Genomic DNA, 23,508 nt, shown 5'->3' with positions numbered 1-23,508 from the left:
AGTTTTTTTATGAGTGCAACCCACAACCCGGCCACATGTTCCATTCAGAAGCCTTTCCTGTGGTTCGGCATTGTCCGCTTATTACGACAAACAAATAATCTATGCAACTTTTTCTCAAGACACAAAAATCTATTGATCACTGCTCCAGACAATTCACTCACTAGAAATCTAAATCTCCACCACATTTAAACAAGGCAACTATTTCAGGTGCCTTCAAAAAGGTTTTCTCACACCACTTTTCCAGACTTGCAAGACAAAAAAATATCAAAATAGAACAAACATGCATCGTATTTCTTCTGGCATTGCACAACCATGTGCAAAACACAGCCCATAATTTTCTCCAGCAAGGAACCCAAACGCACAACACATTTGATGGACACAATCTAAACTCAATTTTGGGAGGTTTAGTTTAAGGAAATGACAGAATCTGCATGGTGCACACAAAGTTAATAGAAATGTTTGTACTGTTTTTAGAGAAGAAATGCTTGTGCTGGAATTTTGGGCACAAATTGGAGGGTCCTATGTGACGGGACCAGGCTTTACCGGTGCTCTGGGATCCATCACATGTTTAGATATTGGTGGTTACTCCTTATCTGATAATTAAAAAAAATCATATTATCTGTTTACAACTACCTGTGTCAGCTGATGATACTTCCTCTACAACAGGAGTGTGTTGACCTAATAGAGCCATTAACATTACCAACAAATACAAAGCTTAAACGTAACCATCTCAGACCTTTGATCTGAAAAGCTGCTGCACGATTGCTGTCTGCACTTATTGTTTTGGATTCATGCGCAATGACTTCTGGTGTAAAAATGATAGTGTGTGTGGTTCCTTATTACAGCATCAATGTGGGGGAAGACATCTCACAATGACAAGTCGACCACCAAGTTCGATGCCACAGGCGGCAAGTTGTCCTGCGTGACTTGTTGTGTGTTTTTTCAACACAGGTGATGGATTTAGAAGATGCTGACCATAAACCCACATTTACCACAGGCCGTATGAAACATTTTGGTGTCTAGTTCCGCAGCTGGGTTCAATGTACTTTTGGGGAGTCAACGCACAGCGCTGAAATTCATGGGGGACCCTTGAATTCCGAGGCGAAGACAAAACACAATTTATGCCTTATGTTTATTCATGAGGTGAAGAAACGCTATGTCATAATAAATAACGCAGCCGCAATAAATCAGGTTTCCATTTTCGCTGAAAAGTTGGCACACTCACTTGTAGAGACTGTCAGGTTCCAGGCACTTGAAGACCACCGAATACAGCAGCGAGTGCGGGCGTTCGCCACTCCTTCTTCCGGCAACGACGCACGATGAACTCAGGCCAGAGAACAGATCATCCGCCAAACTCAGAATTTCACCTGATGGGAGAGAAAGCAAATGAGATGAGAAGGTCAGAGGCAGAGGATGAAAGCACTAAACCAACAAATACCAGAGTGGCCAAATATGAAATGTTATTTGCACGGTTGTGCAATCGATCAGATGTTTTGACAAAAAAAGAGAAAAAACAGCAAACTTATCTTTCAGCGTGATCTTTCATCTATTGTTCTCATGAAACTAAACAGTGCCACATGTTTCAAACACCATGTTTCAACACAGGAAAAATAGTGAGAAAAAAAATGAACTGGACAGAAAATATGCAGCTTCCTTCATCAATGATTTCAATTTGGTTTAGTGACTTGTGATTGGCCTGGTGGGATCCATAATCAATTATAAAGTGGTAAACAGAGCAGTAAAGAATGGGATCATACCTCCCTATGGGCACACCGATATCCGAGTGGGTACGTTTGATTCTAACAGAGGAAGACGCTTAAAAATATATTTCATTTCAGCATGCAGTATAGTGTGGAACACACAGTTCCTTTAGCCACACACAGTGCCATTTTTCCAGTGCTCCTGGGGGTGATGGAAACACAGGGAGGGATTGTCAAAATAGTTTAAAAGCTCAGAAACTGTAGGATTTCTAACTATTTCTACATGAGCTAAAGGGCAACTTGGTTTGAGTTTACGATACAGTTGCCAACTTATAAACACAGAGAGCGTGTCTGGATGGTGGGGCACCAGGGGATGGTGAGAAAAGGTTGAGAAGAGAGGAAAATAAAATGAGTGTTTTGACCTTTTCTCACAAAGTGTTGTGCATTTTGAGGGCTTTCCCTTAAATGCATTCCTGAAGAGCTGTTCCTCAGTGCTGGTCACGAGGAGGTAAAGGTGCAGTGTGCAAAATATTTTTGTGATTAGTAAGCCATTCGCAGGTTCATTCATTTAGTGATTATCTTGATGATATTGTCTTTTTGGCTCTGCCCTCTCATCTGAAATCCATCCAGAGCTTTGGGATCTAAAATGAAATGGATATATTGAACAACAGGGCCATTCAATCACAGATTTACTTATCTTATGCTAGAAAAATCAATACATTTAGCTAGGTCAGAAATATGCGCTGCCAACGCATATCACAAATCCAAGGCCAACCTCAACTCATCATGGCGGATCCTGACTGAATCCCTGGGCCACTCACAGAAAAGGCTTCTACGAATGACTGCAGCACACATTGACACACGTATGAATCTTCTTTTGACATTTCCTTTTGAGGGTTGCCACAGAAAGTCTGGTGCACCTTCCCCACTCCTTGTCATGTGCACCTTTATCATATCAATGAACCTAAATGATCTTCATCTTCTGCCAGGTACATTCACACATTCTGTCTCCAGCATGTTCCCTGGGTCCCTAACTTTTTCTCCATACTTTTTTACTTGGAAATAAACAGATATTGAACAATAAAAATTGTCAACTCTAGAGTAATGAAGCAACTTCATCTGGTAAAACCAGAAATGCTGAGTGTGGTTTGAGAAAAACTGATCTAAAGAAGCAACTACGTATGGAACAAATCCATTTTTAATGTGGATGAGAAACGTCACTCTTGACATGCGTCAACTATATATTTACATCATACTAGCTTGCAGCAAAGAGACACGTACACAGAGCAATTTAAATGTATTAAAAATGGTGTGGTCATCAAATGACGTATTGCCAAACAGCGGCAACTGTTTGAAGACAAGCCAGACAGTTCAAACCGTGTGTTCCATGTTGAACTATAAGCATATCATTTGACCATAACTGAACAATTGCTCGACAGCTCATTATATAAAAAGACATTACATTAAATTGTTTTCACTACATTGAGATTCTAACCATCTTCAACATAATTCATCTGGGGAAGAAAACAGATAGCTGTGCCAGACTTGCTTCTCTTTTAGATTGTCCTCATTCAAGTTCAACATCACTTGCAGTGGGTGGTCAAACGCTAAAGGTTTTTGAGGTGGTTTGGATTTTTCAACTGATACAAAATACACTTTTGCGTCACTAGTGTCACATCGACCAAAATTGTCAACTAAATTGCAAGCACATATTGGGAGATGGACCAATGCTTATGAAAACGATTATTCTAAATTCTGAAATGACTCCCAATTGTTCTTTTGAAACATACATCAGTCACACAATCGCACAAACAGCATCTGAACTTCTTCAAACTTTGTGAACACATGTGTTTTGATTAGCCAATAAAAGTGACGAGTGTTTATGAAACAGACACATTTGCTTGATTTGTCTGCAGGAAATTGGAGGAGTAGGTTTATATAATATTCATTGTTAGAACAAATGAGGCCAATGATACTTCAGAATACAATAACTGTCATATTGTTTCAGTTTTTCGGAAACTTGAACTGGGCTGTAAATACAAAAATGGGCCTCAAATAAACACTCTGGAACCATCATGGTTTGTCTCCATCATGATTTTGACGGAGCAGATTCCTATGTATCATGGTGGTCTCATAAGTGTTTATCCACTGGATTTTGGTTTTTTTAATGAATTAAATCATTTTCATTTCTGCATAATTAATTTTTTTAATCTATCAAAGTCAGGTTGCTGTTGCTTTTATGCCTATAAATATAGGACATTCGAAACTAAGTTTATCCGTCATTAAACTCCTTGAACAAAACTAAGTTAGTTCCGATAGTTCAGGCACTAGCTGTGTAAAAAAACAAACAAAAAACTTTCGACACCCAAATTTAAACATTTTGATTTGTGACCATTACCAATCAAACACTTCCAGCTTCTGCCCACAAAGTCCAAAGTCAACTAGTTATGGGCTGTTGAGGCTTCATGAAACAGTGCTCTCATTTTTAAAGATCAGGGGGTGGTGCTGTTTAAAAATGATGAGCGGTTTGATCAAAAAAGTTGTTTAAAGCCAAATAGTAGTTGGTACAGAGTGCCATCTAGTGGTCTCTGAAAATGGGGACATGGTTTCATGAAGCTTTATCAGCCCATCACTACAACATGACGCTGCTCTCAGAGTTGCCTCCTTTTTTCAGTACTCATTCCAACCAGCTGGGGTCAGTGTGCGAAGAATTGTTTGTGATCCACGAAAAAACATTCCATTGCAGTACTGATAGATGTATATCTCTGAGTGTCGACCCCAGGGACGGAGTGAAATAAAAGTGTCTCATTTCACTTGTTTCCATTACAATTACGCCAATTCCGAACGAAAACGATGCTAATGCCTAAAACCATTTGTTCAGACAGTAATTACACTTAAGAGACCACTTAATCACTCGCAGACATTACTAATGATCAGGGAAATATTGGCCAAGGACCTGATTTGAGTAGTGTTCATAATTTCCTTCACCTCTCAACACAGGCAAGAATGTCAATCGAATGCCAGATTTTGAGCTTCTAAGGAGTAAAATGGTGATTCTAGTAACGAAAGACGTGAGCCAACCAAGTGACTGTGGATGTGAGGAAGAGTGACGTCAGTGAGCTGTCAGTTGTCAGTTAGCTGCCCAACTGTTGCCCCTAACTAGGAAGACCTGGCACAAAAAACTGTGCCTATAGAGCCACACATTTTTTCATCTCAGCAAAAGATCCATTACAAACAATGGTTCATATAATAACCAACTTACAAAGTAAGAGGAAATGACCCTTAACCCAAACTCATCCATAACGGTGTGTGTAGAGTTGAGCCAAACCAAATCCTTACCTGACCATATAAAACGCATTTTAGACAAATGGCGACAATCTTCAAACGACTTTTGACCCAGCGTTGCGTTCTTACGCATTTGGCTTTCAATTGAAGCACATGATCCACATTCCACTGCATAGCCTGATGCTGAGGACAGCACATCACGTAACCAACAGACAGGGGTTGGGGTTGCGTTTGCCATGGGATGGTAGTCCTTTTGTTCTGTATAATATAATGTCTCACTTAGTATATAAAACAGCCACAAGAATCTGACAAACCCTAACACCCCTCAACCCGAACTACCCCATCAGTGTCAACATTGGACGCAAAAGTCACATGAAGCTAGTCGATATACAATACCTTGGGAGTTACAATGGGTTGGACCACTGCCCAAAGCCCAGCACAAAGCCTGACCAAACTGTGCCTAATACTGAGCCAATCCATGAACAAAACCCTATGTGTAACCCAAACCCTAGTCCCAAACCCCACAATACAGGATAATTTTATATTATATATAAAAGATATACATTTTTTGGGCACTTCTACGGGTGAGGGTCATTCATTTCAGTTCATTTGTGCGAGTGCTTTTCACTGCAGTTGCCACGGGGTAAGTTGCTTTTTATTACAGTGGTACCTCAGTTTTCAAATGTCCTGGACTTCAAACAAATCAGAGTTCGAACAAAAATTTCGAGATTTTTTTTATTTCGAACGAAACTCCAGAACTAAAAGCTGGATCGGTCTGCGGACCGATCAGCTGACCCACGACGCGCTTTGTTATTGTGTATAACGCAGCCTCTGTATGCAGACGTGTCCCGTTAGCTGCATTTACTGACTGTTTTTTCTTCATATTGAGGTGTAAAACCTTTCCTGTCTCCACACTGGACCGTGGTAGAGTGTCACAGGGGAGGTGCTCTCTCTCCACACCTCCACTCCAGGGTTTGATGTCCTGTTGTGGGCTGGAGCTGGGACAGGGATGAGGCGAGTCTGGGACAGAGCGTGACTTGGTTTATGACTTTGTCACAGCCAAACTGCACAGAAGCGCACATTCAGAGCTGGACACGCACCGGGCACCTCTTCACTTCTGGAGAGACGTCACTCACTCGGCAACCCCTCCCACATGCAGCGGCCACACACATATATATATATATATATATATATATATATATATGAGCATATGTACACTCATGTAACTACCCAGGCAGGAACCTACCATACTGCTTTACTCTACACCGAACCCTATCCCAGGCAATTTTTATACTATACAAACTCACGATGCAAAATTTAACCAGGCATGATAGACATTGAAAATGAAGTTAATGACAAATGAATGGACTTCTACTGTATGACACTAAGTGGAACAACCCGGCGTCCAACACCCTGTGAGCAGGCTGTGCTCAAACAGGTCTCTTTCCACAACCCCAAAACATTCAGTGGTTCATTGGTTACTCACAGTTGTGAAGGCATGTGTGAGTGTGTGAATTTCTCTGTGATCCTTGCTACAGCCTGTCTAAGCAGGTGAGAGACATATTCAGGAAATAAGACCATCTTTCCCGACTTGAAAACTAGATGTTCCATTTTGTGGTGACCTTGTCCTTGTGCTTGATCACACATTAAATTTAAACTTTTGTAGTTACAATGTGAGATTTTATCAAGCGGAAAAGTATTATATCTCCGGATTGACTTGACTCTAGATGGAAAAAAATGGATAATTTCAAAATCTTGGGACAGGTTTGTGAGACAAATAACATAAAAAGGAATTCTGAAAATGTGATCATGAGCACGCAGGGTCAAGGCGACAATTGTGTTGCGTTTTTAATAAATGAAAACTGGAATAAACTTGAAAAGAGAACCATCCAGATGGAAGCCTGTTATTGCTCCCCGAGGCACACGCAGGGCCAAGTGTCATAATTGGACGTGACGTATCCGGCATGAATGCACCGCTGATGTCACTGACGGCACGAGGAAGTAACTTTGATGAAACTTTCAGACTAAACAAAAGGCAAATGTTGAGCTGGCTGACTCTAGCCTTGTTTACAGTGTTATTATGACTTTAAAGCGGCAGGAAAAGAACTCCGTGTGTGTTTGAGATCTTCATCGTTTGCCACCTCAAGCACATACCCACACACTTCCCTCGCTTAACTGGAACGTGAGCTGTTAATATGATGATCAGTGAGTCCTATGAAGGCACACCATGTACCTCAACATCTAGACGGGGATCTTTTGATTATAAATATCAGCTTGTGAAGAGCAAATGTTACCGAGTACAGTTCAGCTGAGACACTTTTAATCAATGCTTGGTCTAGAATATTTTAATCTAAATAAAAATGACAAAATAAAACCACAGCTGTGGCCTCAATGGGACTCAACCCATCTTCTGCACTGAAAACATTGTAACCCCATGAGCAAAACAGCTACAGGTGAACAAGGATTTGCTTACTTCATTCAAATCCTTTTATGAAAATGGACAGACGGACCACTCTTCTTAGCATAAATCCTTATACCTCAAACGGTACCTTTATCCCCAACACAACAGTTCTCTAAAAACCGTCTCCAAGAACTCCCCACGACTAACTCTGGTTCTGATTCCTGTTTTAATTCTCTCTCAGAGATCACACGTCTCAGTGTTTACCACCCTGCAGGCACTCTCTTCTTCAACTTGCCTTTAAGTTATGTGAGACACCATAAAGGTGCTGCTTGGACCAACCCATCTTCACTCCCATGGCAAAGGCAGCCTTCAGTGTAGATTGTTAAGCATCTGTGTTTCAATGGACTAAAATAATGTTTGTAAATGTGTCAACATGCAACACTGATGGCTGCCTTTTTGGTCGGTATACGATGCAAATTGCTACTTTCCCAAAGTCAATATGTGACGCCATGGGAGTGAGGACGTGTTCCTTGGATGAACATGTTCAGTGATGAATCCTGGCAACCCAGCCAGGGCTTATGAGACCCCATCGGAATTGCCCAGGTGAGGAGTACATGGTGTCGTGAGCCACTCGTGATCCACAGCCACCCGGAGGCTTTCTTTGCTGCCTCGCCGATGTCCTTGGTGGATTTTCTCTCCTGTAACCCCTGAGCCCTACAGCCATCCAACCATTGAGCCAGCAGGCCTCTACCAGCTGCAGGTACTGCAACTACTCAAGGGCGCGAAAAGGTAGAGGCAGTTATTATCGAAATATACTTGGAGAAAATAAAAGACAAGCCAAGACAACCATGCTACATTTTTCACAATTTTGCGTCAATATACTTTCACCTTCCAGACGTCCCTCAACACTCAAACCGCATCATTATTTTTGTTGAGCTACATATTCCTTAGGAAAACGCCTTGTCGACCACCTCTCAGACGAATCTGAAGACAGTGATGACTAGAATGTTGCAGCATGCAAAGATCTGAAAGTGCTAGAATAAATCAGCGCTAAACCACAATTCACCATTCATCAGTCCATGGTGAAGGACCTCAATCACTTGGAGTTGGTAGCTTTAATTTGCATGAATAACAAGACAAAGCTAATGCTATTAAAATTGAATAATGAAATGTCGATTGTAGAAGGAAAAAAAAACCCACCCAGAAGCTGCAGTTGTGCTTCCAAACACACTGTAGTGAGGGGCTCCTCATTGGTAGGCCTGTGGTCCATCAACATTTCTGTCAATACCAAAGCCAAAACAGCACACAGCTGGCAAAAATTAAGGCCCCTGAAATTCTATTACGGTAAAAGCCATTTTGCGTGTTCTCCAGCTTACATGGCGATTAAAACCTCATGGTAAATGCCAGGTGACCTTTTCAGTACGTGGAGAGGGAAACAAATAACAGCAAATCATGGGAATATGACGAGACCAGCTGACAGACGATTTGCAGACGGAGCTGCTCGGATTCAGCCGCTGACAGACCTCGCGGTGCAGCTGCAGCGATGTTTGGTTTGTTTGCACAGACAAATATCAAACTCAAATGAGTCGAAATATTTTGCAGGCACACAACAGGAGCGGCTCCCCACCCAGAATGGCCCAAAAATATCTCAGAAGAGCAGGAAAACCCCTTTTTAGAAAACACATAAAAAAAAAAGGAAAGAAAGGTAGGAGTTCTTTTCTTTGTGGGCAGCATGGGGTGCGTTCAGAGCCATCGGCAGGAAAGGGGCAATTACAAATAATGAACAGTAAGTTGCACCAGATTATAAAGGAACACATGCATGCACAATGAAAATATTTTATAACATGCACCTACACATCTGGTGGATTAACACAGGCTCATCGAGATGTAGGTAATGACACAGTCACCTGGTTTGACCTGCAGTGAGCCGTGGAGCGCACATGTGGTGGCTCCATTGGCGTGGAGTGAAGACACCACTGAGTAGAAGACACCTCCCGCATGTTAGTCGAGACATGCGAAAAGATGTGTTGGCTTCTCAGGTCACTGAGTTTATTGGTAGCATTTAAAATGAAATGTCCCAGACATTAATCGACGCAATGCCCGTACACAGTAATAAACTCAAATACCAAATTAAGAAAACACCATTCGTAACTCAGAAAAAAACATCTGTCTGTGTCTGTCCGTCTGTCTGTCAGTTTTGAACGCATTATCAAGACGTTAAAACCCTCACCTCTGCAATGGTTTGGATTCTTTTTTAGGTCCCAAATGACGCAAGTCGAGCAGAACTGCAAGCAGAACGTTGGCCGACTTCTCGCTGAGTTTGAAAATGTCAACGCTGACGAGCTCCAGACTAACCACTGCAGGTAAACCACTAATTAATTTCACACAAACCGGCACACTGTATGTCATGACACCATAATGAGCCAAAGCACGGTAATTACAGTGATTACTCTTATTACCAATGTAAAACGTCCACATTATTTTGGATACAAAGCAGACATTTTGCGAGCGTTAAAAGCCCGAAAGGACAAACCCTGTTTACGTCTTAATCTTTATTTTTGATGTTTCATTCTCTCCATTTTAACTTGGATTTATAGGCTTCAACGTGTTGACGTGTGAGACTGATAACATTCACTGTTATCAGTCTCACACGTCAACACGTCGAAGCCTATAAATCCAAGACCAGTGTACCATTTTGAAATCTTATGTGTGTGTTCTGTTTTCCCAAGAGTGCGATGTCATAGAAATTTGCTCGACTAACCCCGACCAGGGCAAAATGAAAGCCGACATGCCACACGAATAATGGGAGCCAACCATCAGGCTTCTCATCAGGAAGGCGCAGCAGACAATGTTCTTCTTGAGGCAGCTACGAAATCTACGACTGCCGACCAAGTCGCTGGTGGAGTTCTATATGGCCATCATCCAGTCCATCCTCACCTCCTCTATCACCGTCTGGTACAACAGCGCCACCTCCAGTGACATCGTACATTCTGCTGAGAAGGTGATTGGTTGCAGCCTGCCACCTCTTCAGGACCTGGCAGGTCGGATCAGAGCCGACCCTTCTCACCCTGGACATGGACTGTTTGTTCCTCTTCCCTCTGGCCGGAGGCTACGGTCGAGCCAAACCAGAACCTCCTGTCACAGGAATAGCGTCTTCTCCTTGGCCGTCAAACTGTTGAATTCGTGATCAGCCTTTGTTATTTTATTTTATTTAATTTTTTGACAGCACTGTATTCCAAAGCACTTTCCTAGTTGGTGGGATCCCCACTAACCATGGCAATAAATTTGATTCTGATTTATTCTCATGTGATCATACGTGCTAAACCAAACCATTGAAACAAGTGGAAAACAACATGCATCATGGAGAGGGACATGATTATGGTGGTTGTCGTGGCATTTTAGCGTAAAAGACTCATAATATTGACTCAATGACTTGCCTGTTTCGCATGTTAGCGTAAAAGACGCATAATATTGACTCAATGACTTGCCTTGTTTAACGTCAATATTTTTTTCAATATTTTCTATGCTTGCCATTTCATTTTATGTCATTTTAAAAACGTTGAAAACAAAAAAAGTTCAGAATAATCAATATCAAATGATATGAGAAAAAAAGAAAAAAAGAAAAACAAATATTTTTGCTATATGGCCCAGTCCTAATAGAAATTGCCATCCACTAATGTGAACTCATAGTTGCAAAAAAAATTTAAGGTCACCCATGAACCACCATATGTTTGGATTGCAATTCCCACAAAGGAGGTGATGGTCACTGCATCGAGCGCTTCCAAATTTGTTCTTACATGCCAGTCATGTTCGTGTTAAACCACAAACAGGGCAGCAGTTCATACCGACCAAACTGTTCAGCAAGGAGTCTTGAAGCTTGTTAACGCTATATGGTCTTGTCTCACTGCTAAGTGCAGACCTGAGGTCAGACAGAGCAGCAGTAAATGGAGTTTGGGGCAGTAAAAAGAGACCACACACTTACCACATCACAACAGTTGACAAGGACTCGGATGACTACTGCGGAGATCCACCTGAAGGTGACCAGGGGCAGATACTGCACAGCGAAGCTCCAATCACAAAGCTATCAAATATACCAACATGCCGCAGGGAAAAGGAAGGGAATGTCCTTACAGACTACTTGAGTAATTTGTATATAGGGATCTGATTCCAAAGGACAAATATTATATAGATTTTATACTTCAACTGTTTTTCAGTGCAGTCAGTAATACTTATATGAGGATACTAGGCGGTGTCATCCACCCATGAAAAAAGATTGATCAGTCAATGGTTTTTGATTTTATTTGGCCTCACATTGGTGAGAAGAGCACTTGACTTGGACTTACGTTGCATCTATCACTGACTTGGGACTTTTACTTGGACACAAGGGCAAAAAAACTTGGGTAACACTCGTGTAATATGGCTTCAGGTAGTTTGAAACGAGCAGGAACTGGTTTAACAAAAACTGGGGTGAACCCTGGAAACCTAACTGTCGGCAACATTCAAGCATTTCATGCTAAGGATTATGTGTTTATTCATTCACACATGCACACTAATATACACCCCCCCACACACTCCTAGTTGCATTTTAATTGTTTGCACTCTCATTGTTAACTCGACACTTGTGTTTTTTTTGTTGTTTATCTTTTGTTGTATTTAGTTATTTATGTTCTATTTCATACATACTTCAGTGTTGTATATGTCAACGCACGAGCCGCTGAGTAATGACATTTCAATCCTCTATATGCAATGAATATGGCAGAATTGACAATAAATCTACCTTTCCTTGGGAAGCAAGCTGTGAAAATGTCATGAAAATATTAAAATTTAACTTGACAAGAAAGGTTCTCAATCATAGAATGGCCATTCAAATCAAAGGACTTGAGAATTGATGTGGACTCATGGGGACCAAAAACCCTGACAACGAAACACACAATCTAATACAACACAATATATCACCTGGATCCCATAGACTGAACACAGCCACTTGCATCTTGCCCACATTGAAGCAGCAAGAACAACTGAATTCCTTGTTCAGTTTCTCCTGGGTTTAGCAAATTCAGCCATGGTACTGCCACTCAGCTACCTCGTCGAGCTTATTTAAATCTGAGCTTTTATGTTTTATAGAGATTTGAAATACTAAAAAGGGCATCATATGATCATATAGATGAAATAAAAGAAGGGCTATAATAAAGTAGTAACGGTGGGGATGAGCTCACCAGAGGTGCCAGATTTAATGTTTTTTTCTGGTTTTAAATGTAATGTATAATAATCTACAGAGTCATAACTAGGTTTGGGTCATTTTGGAACACACATCAACAACAGTCAGCAAGGATGGAGATGTGTTTATGTCCTTGCATTACTGGAATTGTCTGCAATCTGTAAAGAATACTTTAGTGTTCAACACTGGTTCCAAAAAGTCTGACTGCTCTCGGTTTTGTGTGTGTGAGTTGACAGTGGACTGACTCTGGCACCTTTCAATCTACATGCAATGACTGACAACAGACTCACAATACCATGTTGCGAGTCACAGATCAAGGACTTGCGAGTCTCAGTAACCACTAATGTAATTGATAGTTTAGTGTATTAAAAATACTATTTACAAATATATAAAAGAAAAAAATATATATATGTTGCGAATCAAAATACAACTGTGATCAAAAATGAAACTTTTCCACATGATCTCCACACTTCTTCTGGCGTTTTATCATGTGTAGCTTCCCTCCAATAACGCAAGTAACACACACAGTGCCCCTACTGGTCAGGTGGTGAATCGATTTAAACCTTTTACTCATTCAATTCTGAATCGGAATGCACTGCTGAATCTCTTTTGTTACCCAACCCTCGGTCAAAACAGATCCTCATATGCTTCATAATTTCATTAAGAAGGTGTACAATGGATAGGTCAAGGATAACAGTACAAACGTCTCTCGAATGCGTGTCATATCCAAATATCATGATGTCAGGTACAAGGCTCCATAAACACATTACAGTACTGTATCTACATAATGGTGACTGAGGGAGCGAGACGGTAAAGGAGAGATGGAAAGCCGGTGAATTCAATCAGGAAAAGTCTAGACCGAAGGCACAGTGAGGAAGAGAGAGACGATGTGTGTGTGCAGGAAAAGACAAGCAAAAAGGGAATGCAGAAAGCCCTTGGCCCCCTGCCTGCAATCTGCAATCTGCTGATGGCGAGGCTCGTGATGAGGAGGTGCACAGAATCCATTTTTAGCGATGAGGTCATCTTTAATTAACAAAACAAAGAGAGTCAGCTGTGTCATTCCAATCTGTTATCTGCACCCATGCTCAAGGACACTGTTTATCTCCATATAATTCAATCTATTTGAATGAAGGCTTATCGACTCATTGGGTGGCATTCTTGGTCTCAAACAGTAATGGAGCAGTTATATAAAGGGAAGGCGCAGGATGCCGCCCATGCTAATTGCAAAAGAGACACGTGCCGTGAGAGAGCGGCACCACCGAGGCCTGTCAGGTGTGAGGGGAGGGAGGAACCAGCAGCCGGATCAAACACGCCGCTTCAACCCTCTGTCTCCATCAGCTTCCTCTTACTTCGCCTGCTCCTAAGTGTTTGAACTCTGTCTAAATGTCGTTCGCGGTATTGAGTCCTGCATTTAAAATACTTTCTGTCATTCATCAATTCCCAGTGTTTCCAAACCCTCTTAACGTAAAGCAGTGTTGTTTTTGTCATTGGTGACAATGATGGAAAAATTTCAGGAACAACCCTTTTTTCATAGCATGACAGTGACTACTATAATTTCCAGACTATAAGGCACTACTTTTTTCTTGCATTATCAACCTTGCGGCTTATACAACAATGTGGCTAATATATGGACATTTACAGCGTCATGTGGCCAAAATGTGCGCCTCCTCACATCAAACCAATGAAATCACAGGGGTCTAATTGACCCTAAAGCGCTCAAAATGCGCTGTTTTCACCTGCGCGTCCGCAGCTCCGCCAACAGAGCCGATCTCCTGGAGGTCTGGAGAGGCGAAGCAGCAGCTGACACAGGCTGTGGTGTCGTAACTTCAGACATGAGGGCGAATTTTGAGCGCTTTAATGAAACTATGTGATTCATCTTCAGAACATTGCAGAGTTTGTTTCATGAGTCAGTCTGGATGCTGGACACCATCTTCAAAACTAGTTTAGAAGTGATCCTTGTGCATTTTTAAGCTGGGTGAACCACTGACCTTTCTGTGATGCTAATACCTTACTGGTGCGGCTTGTGTATGAACAAGATGTATTTTCCATCTTAAATTTAGTGAGTGTGGCTACAATTCCGGAATTTATGGTAACTGAAAATGGCCAGATTTTTTTCATCCAAGGATCTCACTTTACCAGAAGAGGCTGATCATTTTAATGGCACAGGATAAGAAATGGCAACATAAAAACAAATAATGTTGTGATGACAGGTAAAAGAAAAATGGCAGGAATCGAACCATGGTGGAAACTGTGGATGCAATTCTAATTTGACGTACTGCAGGTTCAACGCCATGGCTCAAAACCACATTTGATATATTCTCTGATTTGAAGACAACACCTGGACCCTTAAATCAGGCGGAAGAAAGACACTTGCTCAGGACAAGATCAACAGAATCACATAGTGGCAGCTTCATTTAGCAACTCTGAATTTGACTATGTTCTGATAAGGGTTGATACTCACTGTCTGGTTCTAAAGAACGCAGTGCTAAAATACAAATGATTTATTATGCTAAAATGTATAGCTTGTTATCGTAAAAACTACATCTTATATGCATCTTAAGTTATGACACAACTGCTAGTTGAATTTTTGGTTTACATATTGTATCACCCCCAATTGTACAAATCCAAATACATTGAATTAATTTCAAACTTGTCAGCTGGTTTCACAGTGATTGCTATAACAGACTGACACTAGCAGAGGAGTTCAAGTTAAAGGCTGTCTGTGACTGTGGCATCTGACTGACTGTACTGTGTCAGCATCTGTGAGTCCCGGAGAAAGGAGCCACCCATCCTGACTGAGTTCATGTGGTGCAACCACTGTGTTCACCGACATTTACAATAATAAATCCAGAATAAATAGATTGACATGCAAACATTGTGTTGGGAAATTTCACTTCAGTTAGTTAGTAAATGCTGTGACAAGTCAAATTTCCCCAGTCTAGTACAAATAAAGCTATCTAATCTAATCTAAAAGCAAATTGACCTTAATACAACCTTATTGCCGATTTAAAGCTAATGCTAGTTGATATTTGAACAAGTGTAATTTAATAGAACAAACAGGACTTTGGAATACTGGACCACCGTACGACTGAGAAAACAGCTCAACATCGACCATCAATACGGGAATAGACAATGCTGTCGATATATTCTCCATTCTGCTTTTCAAACCTGATCTTGACTTATATGCATATCAAAATAAACTTCCAATAAAACCACCACTTTAGCCAGAAACAATGCCACAAAGAAGGTTGAATGAATTCATAAATTCACATTCTGCACTTCCTGTACTTACAGTGTCAGATGATGTCCTCTAGCAGTCTTTGCAAGAACAGCAGCAGAATTTATATTCAAATGAATCTGTTAAGCAGGATGAGTTATATTTGCAGACTGCATGCCACTGTAATTCATATTTGCATCTGCTGTTAGCCAGCACTTGAGATGATTAACGGCAATCTGAGATGACCTCATCTTCACCTACTTTTCATCTCAATGAGTCAGTGGCCCTCTTGCCATGCTGGCCTTGTAGGAACAGGTGATCCCTCTCAGTCTGCTCCATCTGGACATCTGGCAGCACTAGACTTGGATCGGTTTGGGCCAAAACCACTGTTGTCACAATTCCTTCCACTCAAACGCATTGACTTTTCATTCTTACTGCTCCATTTCGTGGCTCTCTCTCTCTCTCTCTCTGAACTGCTTCTTTCCTGAATTCCAATAAGGCTTCATTTCCTTTCTCAAGACGGCGAGCAGATGACTGCGAAATGTCACAGTGTCCCCTCCTTCAACTTTGCTGCAAGGTCAAATGGTGATCTCAGTCTGTCAGTAGAGCTGAAGTGGGTGGTGGAAGGAGGGATTTTCCATTCATGCAAGAGGATTCCCCATGAACAAAGGTATCCTGGCATTCTTTGTTGTATTAAAGCACGACTCAATTTAATAAACAAACTTTCATCCATTGGGTCGACCAGGGTTGATAAAGATTGTAATTTTTATTATCATTTGTACCGTCTTTTAGGTGAAAATTGATCCAAGGGTAAATCAAATGAAACCTTTCAGAAAAAGTTCTCAGTTCCCCCGAAGAAGAAAATAACTAACCTGAGAAAACTGACTACGAAACTCGGTGCAAAAAAAGTGAACTGATTCTGACTCTAAATCAGCATGATGTAGTCGAACTCAGCAAGAACTATGACAGTTGTCATAAACGCTGACTTATCGGCAGTGAAAAAGCCAAAACACCATGAATAAGAAGGTGACTCGGGACTCGGCGAGCGAGTCAGTTAACACCAGCCACCATCATGAAGGAGAATTTACAACTTAAGAGGGGAGTTCAAAAATATTGGCATCTGCTTTTTTTCCACTCAGCACTACAGGACACTTGCCAGAAAATACACCACCATAAGTTGTTTTATGGGCTGAAAATAATTTTATTTAGCTGAATTTTTAAAAAATAATATATTTATATAATGAGAGGGAGTGACACAAACCCAATTTATGTGACTGCACCCATTCATGTAAGAAACCTTTATTAATGAAAACACTCTGGAAATGACATTTGAATGGGTTTAGTCATCCTCGTGGAACTGAAACAAAAACAGCCTCTGCCATGGCGATGATTGATGGGGAGTGTTTAGAAAAGCAACTTGCCTGCTAAAACGTTCAGTAAAACTAATTTTGTAATTGCTTCCGCTAATGCTTGAGGCGGATCTATTGCAGAAGCATATTAATAAACAAAGTTTTTTTTTCATTTAAGAACTTAACACTTGAGGGGAAAAAAACAAGACGATATGAGTTAAGGTGAAGGAGGCTGACTTGCTGTGGCAATCCCTGATGGGGAAAGCCAAAGGAAGAAAACCAAAATGAATCAGCAAATAAATCTGTCCAGCAATTCCTGAATTGCACACATCTGAGTGAGTCCTAAGGATCATGGTGCATAAACTAATGGTAGACAAATAAGAACCAACATCATTCTTGGATTAAAGTCCGTCTCGGAAGTTACACCGGTTCTGGATAACAACTCAAAAACTATACTGTACAGTACAATACCACTGAAAAAGTGAGAAAGTGAAAAAAAAGTGAAGGCGCTTGTATAAATATATCTAGTTTATAGAGTTTGCATGTTCTTCCTGTGTGCGTGTGGGTTTTCTCTGAGTGCTCTGGTTTCCTCCCACAGTCCAAAAACGTGCTCACTAGAGTAATTGGACACTGAAAAATTGCTCCTAGGGTGTATGCCCGCCTCTTGCTCAGTAAGCACTAGGATATGCTCCAGCACTCCCTGCAACCATAAACAAGGTTATACATAAATTGCTATACATATAAATAATAACAACTGGTCTAATCTGGTGGAAGCAAAAGTGCACACTTTAGTAAGCCTGGGTTGAGTTTTTCTCTTGCCTGTCTGACCTGATGCTTCTTATTGTTTTGACTGTTTCGCTGTTGAAGATATATTAGTCCTGACCCCAAAAACTGACACATCCAGGCATTCAAAACTAGTAAATATTGCCATCAGTTTCACTGCAGAATGCAATGGTCATGCTGTGTATAACATCTACCTTATACTTCAGTGGAGCAATTATACATTCTTTGTTTGGTCTATTGTTGAGACAGCTGAGTGGAAGGAAGATGAGGAAGTTAAAATCTCAAGATGCAAAGAAAAAAAAAAAGATTCAGTGTTTGATGAACATTCCATAACTAAGGGCAGAAGACGGCAAGCGGATTCCAAATGTGCATGGGTGGTCATGTCATATGATGCGGTGGTTTGGACTTCTTGGAATCTGTCTCAGAAAAATCAAAAGGAAAATTTGATTTGAGGAATATCGATTGAGAAAACAGCCAAGACCCCCTTGAGTAATGTTTCTATTCCCAAACAAATCCCGACTCATTCTCCACAGTGGAGAAGTGGACGAAAAAAACAGAATGTCTGTTTCATAAGAACACTGAGGAATTATACCAGTGCTGTGCTGCTTTGCTCGGCAGCCACATAAGGGCCGCCATCCACTATATTTCAGGTTTTGGCTTCATTAAGAAATCATATATTTTAGTGCTTAAAAGATAATCTATAAACAAGAAGCCCGCAACGTGTGCGAGGTGCCCAAACCCAATAAATTCAAAATAAGTCGAAGTAAGTGTGAGAAAACGATACTTATCGTGACTGTAGTCTATTATTTTGCTGAGCCCCAGAGAACAAGATCCCATCATTTTCAGAGGCCCCACCATTATTTCATACAAGTTACTCTGAAATGTGTTCCAGGCTTGTATGAGCAATCTTGATTCTATTCAATTTTGAGAACAAAAGTGGTTTTGAGGAGCTGGTTTTATAGTTAAGTGGCAGCCATCCAGACGCTTACCTATATGTGTTGTGTGAGAGTGTGTATATATATATATATATATATATATATATATATATATGTATATATATATCTGCTGGTCGAATGTGCAAGATCAGACTAATCTAGTGTTGTTATACGTTGTTGTTATACTCTCAACAATAAACTCAGTTATGGTGACTTAACATCACCAGTAACCATGATGCTTTGCTGCACAGTGAGAACAAACAAGAGCGCTATAAAAAAACTCAATATACTTATAAATAAATACATGTTTTGCACTTTTATTGTCGGTAGATCATTGAGACGTGGTCATTTATAAGTAGCTGGCGAGAAGGTCTGGGCAAGCCTGTTATAGAACCACAGTAGCTCCACTTTTCTTGAACCACTGAACTGTTTTAAACTTTGAAAAGTCCACTTCATCTATACACTGGTGAAGAATCTCATTGTTTTAATTGGACAGGAATGACTAAGAGGAAGGTATAAGTAGCAGGAAGTCATTAAAGGAAGAAAACCAGACATAAGACAAAGGCAATGACTTCTAATCTGTATTACGCTGTCTCTTTGGACATGATTAATAGTGGTGACTGGCACACAGCAGGGTGAGTCACCCACACCATCTGCCCCTGCCTGCCTCACCTCTGCCAGCATGCCTGTGTCTAGCTGTCTGGACGCTCTCTCCTCCTCTCTCGCTGGTGCCCATGCTTCATCAGCACTCCTCCCAGGGGTGATGGATGGCCTGTCCATACTTCCGAATGGCTACAGCACAATTCCTCCAGACCAATATTATTAAAACCCCATCACCCTTTCTATGAGTCATGGTTTCGACCCACTGGCTCACTGGTCAACACCATTCATGGAAACTGATAAATTGCCATGCGTCATCTGTTTTAATCCCTGCTAAGCTTCTACTTCTGTTTGGTATCAAGACAATAAACTTTAATCTCATTCCATTGATTTCTGCCTTTATTTTAAGTGACGCCCTGATGGCTTCCTTCCGGTGTTTCATTCCCACCTACGTCACTCCAACCTTTAAAGGAAAGACAGGCAGCGCGGACACTCAAAGAATGACTCATGTATAATGTCATTTGAGCCCAGAATTATCTTTTTATCTTGTCGTCCATTCACTCCACTTAAGAGATTAACCATGGGAAGCAATAAATGTTGACGCTCGGATGTGCCTGCTACCACCATCAATAATTAGCACAATGAATGCAAACCAATTTGAGGTTTTCACAACTTCACTTCATTTGTGCAGTTTCAAGGCCCAGTGCCTTCTCATAAAAAGACTGTATGTAGAAACTTGCAGTAAATAATACTCATCACAGTCACAAACTAAATACAGCAGCTACTCTGTAACAAGAAAAGGGGCCAACACAATTCATGAAAGTAGTGTGTTTTTTAAAGACGAGGTGAAGATGAGAGCGACGCTGGGGTGGTCAGGGTGAGGATGACTGTTGCTAGAGTGCCACCATACAAGGAACCACTGGAACACAGTTACAAGATGCTTGGGGTTTCATTGGGGGTGATCAGTAAAGACAAGGAGGGAAATTGGTATTTCAGAGGAAATGCTCATGTGGGGAATTTTGGAGACAAAGCCAGAAAGGTCAGTGACAGTTTTGGAAGGAAAAAGGAGTTGAGGAAGAGACAACCGATGAGGCTCATGAATGGAGTAAATGGGGACATGAGAAGAGCAGGTAAGACGTGATGAAAAGTGAGGTTTCGGTGGAGGAGGCAGATTTGCAATGCCAGGTGGGTAATGGCATACGCCTTTTTCTCCTTACCTGTGTAGATCTCTGCCTCTGAGGGATCCTCCACTCGTTTATGCTGGATGATGTAGTCAGAAACTTTGCATCCAATCAGAGGCTCCACATCCGTCCACTCCAGAGCCACCATTGTGCTCGAGGGCTCCAGGTAAGGAGCAAGGTGCAAGCTATTGGACAAGAGAACCACAGGGTTGAAGGTGCAACTAGTATCCATAATGTGTTTTTAATGCCACAATCGCAAAGTGACGCACATTTCTGAGAGCTATGTTTGCCTCAGTGAAACTGCCATTGGATAGAAATGACCAAAATAGTAGGCAACAACAGTAAATAACATTCCAATGTCACCTGTTTTCCAGCAGTGTCCCTGGTGCCATTTCCTAATTTAATCCTTCAAAAGACATAAAAGCGAACCATTTCCATTTTCTCTGCCCTCAAGCGGTGTCTGTTGCTCTTGCATGAGAAGAGGCTATCTTTCTTTTATATAAAAAAAAAGTACAAAAAGTGCAGTTTTCAAGTATAGCTGGTTATCATGGATCATTTCTCTTCATAGAAATAGTTCTATTAATTTAGACAATTTAGACATGAATTTGTGACATGAATAATGTTTATGGAAGCAACAGTTATTTGTCACAAATTCATGGCTAAAAACATGGTTCCTTTCATGAAAGCTATGGCTGATTTTATTTTTTTTTATTTATATTTTTTCAAAAACACATCAGTACTAAGAAATATTGACATTGACGTGCGCCAGCCACTGCATTTCCTTAGGTCACATTTGGATTTAAAACAGATAATCATTGATCAGTTAATACTGGAGTTCATTTTATCTACTGTAATATTCATTATCTGTACAGTAAATTCATCCCCAGTAAAAGTGAGTAGAGAGCAGAGATGAGATAATATAAGAGAGAGTGGTTCTGTGACTGTGACTTTCCTAATTCCTAATGCTGCTACTAGCTAAGCTAGATCCGAACAATTATGATGGTAATATTTGCCCTGACAACGCCATACCCTTACACAGCAATTTAAATGCAAACACATGTTGGTGAGCTAAACACCATCAAAGTAACAATAACACAGTAACAATAACACAGAGCACAGCTGCTGTTAATGGTGATGTCTATCTAGTGTCGTAGTAATGTCGTAGTTGGCATGAGTCACACAAATGAGGCTTGTCTCAAGCGCATATTGCATTTCTTGTGCATTAAATTAACATTTTGGGAGAGTGCCTTTTATCGCTTTCTTTAATAGGTGATTTTTGCACAGCCATCAAAGCCACAGGATCATTAAAGGTTAGTGTTTTCACCTGTAGCAGACACCAGCTCAAAGTAGTGACTGTAGCTGGAAAACATCTCTCTTATCCCTCCATAGTTCTATAGGCTTTATGTCACTGGACGCGTTCCACGTGAACTGTCTTCATGTTGAATATAGAAGAGAAAAATGCAATACATGAAAATTGTAGGGCACACTGACTAAGATTCGGGGCAGTTCTGGTAACAAGCACAGTAAGATCCTGAAGATGGCGTTGAACAAGGTCTTGATCACGGACGGGGGTGGTGAAACGTGACTGCTGCTGTCCCTGGTTTGACGGTGCCAGTTGACAAGTCTTCAGGTGGTGGAATGATGGCACCCACATCTCCTCAGTCGAACAGATCAATCGCTTGATCTGCTGACCTCAAGAATTCCCTAGGCTCATTTGTGTTCCTCTGGAGACAATTTTAACATTTGACAATGAGAGCTGCGTTGTGCAGACTGTCATTTATAGGTCTCAATGTGCAATCTGCAAAGTGTTATTTTTTTGTTATGTGCATGAATCTTTGTCTTGTCCATGAGCTCCATGATGTCTTCAAAAAATAACTATCAGCAAAATAGATGGTTCGTGTTGTCATTTTTATATTAATATTCCATCTCAAAATAGATAATGTACCTCAAATACACATCTGGTGTGTGTGCGTTGGGCTACAGTAAATAATATTAATGATCATTTTGAAGTAGAAGGAGAGGCACGGTCTGTTAAGCATGATCTGGCATATGTATTTACAAGTCATTCTGACGCACTTCTTCGTCAAGTCAGCCCAAAGTTATTCCACAGAAAAGTGATCGTAAAGGTTGTTATTACATTGTTAATACATGAATGCACACTCTCATTGTCATGCCACTCTGTAAGGTCTTGCCCAATCCTCTTAATGTTTCCGTTAAAAAGGTTTACGGGTAGCAATAATGAGTGTATGACTCATAAAACCACAGTCTAATGCTGGGACTGTGTATAAGAGCATGCAGGGATTTTTGTTTTACCATTGAGAATTCTGCTTGTGTTAACCCTGCAGACAGATGTGTGTGTGTGTGTGTGTGTCATCTGTGCATCACTGCATGCTTGAATGGAATCTCTGTGGTGCATGAATTCCTTGGCGTCACACTTACATCGGCTTCCTGAGGGGACTGCAGTTGGGCAGGCCATCTTTGCTGAAGGCACTCAGGTCACAGCGACACCAGTTATCAATGACATCGCCCTTTCCAGCACACCAGTATGAGCTCATTGTAGCACTCTTGAAGGCCTGTGAAGGGTAACAGGTGAGAGAAATGCAATTACCTCTATGAACATGTGCTTCTCGTCCTTACGCTTCACCACCTCCCCCATCACCCACCCTGCCCACCTTCTCTCCCGGTGCCCTCCAGATCAATGCGTGCACAGGCTTGCACCCACCCACACACACACACACACACACACACACACACACAATTGTCCATATGATCACTGTCTGTTTACATTTGTTTAAGTCGTCACCCTAAAAGTAACACTTTGATAATAATCCCAAAATGC

General features: G+C 41.1%; 1 protein-coding gene across 3 annotated transcripts in view; it reads right to left on the bottom strand.

Moving 5' to 3' along the window:
- LOC128768919 (astrotactin-2-like) overlaps nt 1-23,508 on the bottom strand; it is a 301,659-nt gene that overhangs the window by 18,189 nt on the left and 259,962 nt on the right. For all 3 annotated transcript variants that reach the window (XM_053882198.1, XM_053882256.1, XM_053882341.1), the window contains 3 exons: nt 23,109-23,242; nt 20,706-20,854; nt 1,226-1,367 (listed from right to left, as the gene is read on the bottom strand). In XM_053882198.1, the coding sequence (XP_053738173.1) occupies nt 1,226-1,367; nt 20,706-20,854; nt 23,109-23,242 (425 nt within the window). The remainder of the gene's footprint in view (nt 1-1,225; nt 1,368-20,705; nt 20,855-23,108; nt 23,243-23,508) is intronic.

The sequence above is a fragment of the Synchiropus splendidus genome, chromosome 1 (assembly GCF_027744825.2).
Source record: "Synchiropus splendidus isolate RoL2022-P1 chromosome 1, RoL_Sspl_1.0, whole genome shotgun sequence".
NCBI lineage: Eukaryota > Metazoa > Chordata > Actinopteri > Syngnathiformes > Callionymidae > Synchiropus > Synchiropus splendidus.
Note: the sequence above shows the minus strand (reverse complement) of the source record. Positions and strands in the feature narration are given on the sequence as shown.